The sequence below is a fragment of the Pterocles gutturalis genome, unplaced genomic scaffold, assembly GCF_000699245.1.
Source record: "Pterocles gutturalis isolate BGI_N339 unplaced genomic scaffold, ASM69924v1 scaffold18007, whole genome shotgun sequence".
Classification (NCBI taxonomy): domain Eukaryota; kingdom Metazoa; phylum Chordata; class Aves; order Pterocliformes; family Pteroclidae; genus Pterocles; species Pterocles gutturalis.
The window spans coordinates 1-4504 of record NW_010115765.1 but is presented as its reverse complement, the minus strand read 5'-3'; the positions used below and the strand labels follow the sequence as shown (position 1 = coordinate 4504).

General features: G+C 50.0%; 1 protein-coding gene across 1 annotated transcript; it reads left to right on the top strand.

The window, feature by feature from the left end:
• Positions 1-79: 79 nt before the first annotated feature.
• Positions 80-1847, top strand: LOC104459259 (myosin-8-like; the record flags this gene model as incomplete). Its single annotated transcript, XM_010075306.1, has 5 exons — positions 80-243; positions 338-508; positions 595-699; positions 831-926; positions 1560-1847. Coding segments are annotated over 5 exons (689 nt in total), but the record flags the coding sequence as incomplete, so codon positions are not given.
• Positions 1848-4504: the final 2657 nt, after the last annotated feature.

The window sequence follows — 4504 nt, the reverse complement described above, 5'->3', positions numbered from 1 at the left end:
TTTTTAAAAGAGCTCCAGATTTTGAATTGCAAGCTTGAAGCATAATGACTTGGCGCGGACTGTGGGTTTGGTGTTGCAGGCCTCAGAATACAAGTCTTGCAATGTCTCTTTGCACAGAACACCAGCTTGATCAACACCAAGAAGAAGCTGGAAACAGACATTGCCCAAATTCAGGGTGAAATGGAGGATACTATCCAGGAAGCCCGCAATGCTGAAGAGAAGGCCAAGAAGGCCATCACAGATGTGAGTGGGAGGCTCCTTTCACTGCTTAAGATACACGCCTTCTCCCCAGAATGTCTCCAGCCCCAAAATGGCTTTGACCCTTTGCTCCCATCAGGCGGCCATGATGGCAGAAGAGCTGAAGAAGGAGCAGGACACCAGCGCCCACCTGGAGAGGATGAAGAAGAACCTGGACCAGACGGTGAAGGACCTGCAGCTCCGTCTGGATGAGGCTGAGCAGCTGGCACTGAAGGGAGGCAAGAAGCAAATCCAGAAGCTGGAGGCCAGAGTGCGTAGAGCTGGTATTTGTGCCTGAGTGAGCATGTCACGTAAGCAGGCAGCAGGGAAGCTCCAAAGATGGGTTTCTCATGGCAGGTGCGGGAGCTGGAAGGGGAGGTTGATGCTGAGCAGAAGCGCAGCGCTGAAGCCGTGAAGGGTGTGCGCAAGTACGAGAGGAGGGTGAAGGAGCTGACCTACCAGGTAAGGCAGGAGGCCTCCATGGGCTGACATACCCTCTCAAAGGAAGAAAAAACTTCTGGACTGATTGTCAAAGGGAATCAACATGGTGGGGAAATCAATTCACTCTCTTTCCTGTTTGCCAACTGCTTTAGTCTGAGGAAGACCGGAAGAATATTCTCAGGCTCCAGGATCTGGTGGACAAGCTGCAAATGAAGGTGAAATCCTACAAGAGACAATCTGAAGAGGCTGTAAGTATCACTCTGAGTGCTTGGCAAGAGACATTTTCCAAGTGGGTAGCATGGTCGTTGAGGAGATGAATACAAGAAACTTGGAAAATGCTACTGGTCCATAATGGAGGGCTTCAAGTTCTTTGAAATGCTTAGAAATTAGCCTGTTCTTTGAGAATGAAATCAATGAGAAAATAAGAAGGCTAACAGGAGGGCAAGTGCACGTAACTTTTTTTTTTTATTAGAACAACAAAGTAGTCTGTAAGAAGGAGTTCTTACTAATAAGAACAACAGTACAATATATAAATATGTTTTGAGAAGAACATATTTTCAGAATTTAGAAATCCATATAACTGAGTTTACGAAAGATGCCTGTGACCCTCACAATTTGGAGAAGCTTAGTAGTTATGTGGAAGCAAATGACATTCAAGAGCATAATTATGTTCAAACCCTGTTATGCTGTGTCTGCAATGGACCTTCTAAAAAGGGGAGGATGAGGAGGTCTGTGTGAGGCTTAGATGTAAGCAGTAGTGGGTGGGGGGTGGAGGTTTGTGCCTTCTCCAGGGATGAGCCACAGCCCCACAAGGCTGAGGCACAGGAGGAGTGAAAGCCCTGCCCTGGGCTCCTCACCACTGCCTCCCTCTCCCCACACAGGAGGAGCTGTCCAATGTCAACCTCTCCAAGTTCCGCAAGATCCAGCACGAGCTGGAGGAAGCTGAGGAGCGGGCTGACATTGCGGAGTCACAGGTCAACAAGCTCCGCGCAAAGAGTCGGGAGTTTCATAGGAAGATAGAAGAGGAAGAGTGAGGATGTCATGAGGCAGCAAAGTGACCTGAGGGAGGCACAAAGTGTCAACCTCTTGGTCGCTTTCTTCTGCAATGAGTCTTTGTAACCATGTTAATGTCTAGTGAATAAAGACCGTAGTTTCCTCTGCATACACAGTGAACAGTGCCGCCTTTTGTTTTTTCCTGATCTAGCTTGGGATACTGCATTGCAGCACAAGTTTTCAGGCTTTTCCTGGGTGAGGGAAGGGAGAAGGTATGTGAGGGGCAAGAGGGGGTGATCCCTTTCCTTTTTCCTTTCCCTGCTTTTGTTTGTGATCCTGGCAGTCACAAACCCTAAACATCAGTCTCCAAGTAAGTTATCAGAAGTCCCAGTGCACTGCACCATGGAGGACCAAGAGTTCTTTGGCAGAGCTGATTTTCGGCTCACAGAGCACTGTTATGACACCTTGATAGTGCCCCAAAATTGTGCCATCTCTCCTACCCTAGATTCCCTTATCTGCTGCCACCATCCCGATCCTAGTCTCTCTGCAGGGGACAAAGCGCTGAGCCCTGCCCGGGGCCATGTGCTGGAAGGATGCCCCTTAGGGCTTGTTTCTTGCATGCTGTGTGGCACCAACACACCTCCTCAACACATCACCTCAAAGGGAAGCCTTGTCACCTCTCGCCCAACAGGCTGCATGTGTCATTGCCTCAGGCAAGAGGAAAGAAGGGAAGTGATAGGTGTATGCCTCCATTCCTTCCTCACCTACCTGTACCTCGCTTTTGGCCTCCCTGCAGGGTAAAGAGAGAATATATTTCTGTGAGGAAGGGAAGGGGATGAGGGAAGAAGAGAAGGGGGGAAATTGTCCAACACTGTTTCCTTCATTCAGACCCTGATGTGAACAGCAGAGGCACAGCGGCCACGTACAACTGCGAAGTCTTGTGTGCTCTGTCAGCAGTCTCAGCTGGAGTATTCCAAAGTGTTTTGCTTTGCGTCTAATTTGGGTGAAAGAGACGAGCAGTGCCAAGGTATGTTAGAGACATGCCCACAGACATGTGCCTGAGCTGATGCTTTCATAGAACCAACAGCTCTTGACTTCCAAGTAACTTCTGTCCCTTGTTTTCAGGGAGAACACACAGCCTTGGAGGATTTTCTCAGAAATCTCAAAGACTGCAGGGCTGATTACAGAGTGAATGAAACACAGGTTAGTGGCAACCGAGGGCTACTAGGTTAGTCTGGAAATCCTTTCAGTAATATCAACTTACAGAATTGCGCCCACTGTTGCAGCTCTGCCCCTGTCTGAAGTGTTCTCCTCCAGTCACCCCAGCTGACTCCAGGCGGCAGGAGCCCTTGATGCAGACCAGTGTGGAGTGAATGAGAAACGCCTTAGCAGCAACCAAGGAGCGAAGTGCAGCTGGCACTGAAAGGAAACAAGAAGCAGACTCAGGAGCCGGGGCCAGGGTATGTGTTGGTGTTGAAAGCTTGTGACAGTCCACAGCTTTCCACATGAGTCTACTATACAAGGGCTAATATTCAAATGCAGATGTGGATCCTGCATGGAGCATTGAGCCTAGAGGGGCTGCAAGGATGGGAGTGCAGCTGAAGGGACAGGGGCTGTGCAGAAAATGATTGTGCCCAATCCTAAGGCAGGTAGCCCCTGAATGCTTTCTACCTTGAATTGCTTACAATGTTTCCAAGGGAGAGCTTGCCAGTGGAGCGCATTGGGTGCTGGCAAGTGGTAGGAACTGACACTGGTGGTCTAAACTTGCAGAAGTCAATGCCAGAGACTTTGTCTCCAATAGATGCTCACACTGCTGGGACGTTGCAACCAACAGCTCCATGGCTGTCACCTATGACAGCAACATCCAAAGGTCTCTCACCTTCCCTGGCTCTCAAGTGCAGCCTGACCAGCACACCAGCTCTCACAAGGAAGTCCTGCCTGCTTCCAGTGTCACTAGCGAGCATTGTTGAGCAGAACCTCTGCCAGTGCTGTCTGAAGAGAGCAATGAGAGAAGGTTCTTTAGGAGCAGACCTCAGTTTTCACTCACAAGGGCCTTAAGAAGTCCACCCAACACCTTGCAGAGATGCTGGACTGGTCCTCCCTTGTAATGACACGGCACAACTTTTCCCCATGGCTCCCTAGGAAGCTCCCACCCTTATTCACCCATCCTCATCCCTGCAGTCTTTCTCCTTGCCTGACAGTGTGCACTGGTCTGCCACCACAGCCAGGGTCTCTTGTAGTGAGCCTTGCCTGCCTAAAGCCCCCTATGAGCTCCTCTTGGGTGGCTGCTGGAGGATCTCCGGCCACATCTGCAGGCTTCTCCAAAGCTTCAGGTGGGGCTGGGTGGAGTCAAGATGACACACAACTTCTCATGAGAATCCCTGTTAGCTGTAATCTCTTGTACAAGCATGAACTTCTGAGGCACTCTGAAATCCTGCTTTACAGACCCCACACCATCCAGTGCCTCGCATTGACCGCACCATGGAAGCTTGACGAGTTAGCAGGCTGTTGTCTCCTGGCCACGCTGGTAAGTGTGGCACCTGGAGACAGTTTCTTGGATACCTTGTACAAAAGAACTGTCAGAAAGGGCACTGGTGGGAGAGGACAGGCAAATCACTGAAGCAGCATCTCTTGCATCACAGGTGTAACCCTGTCTGTTCTAACCTACCGTAGCCTTCTTTAGACTCTGTTTTGCAAAGTCAACTGTTGCTTCCTGCGTGTTTCACTTGCCAGTAGTTACATGCCCTCTGGTATCTCTCTAGCTTTCAAGGATGTGGTTGAAAATAAAGCAGGCAGCCGTGTGCCCTAAGCTCAGGGACAGGTGCCCACCCTC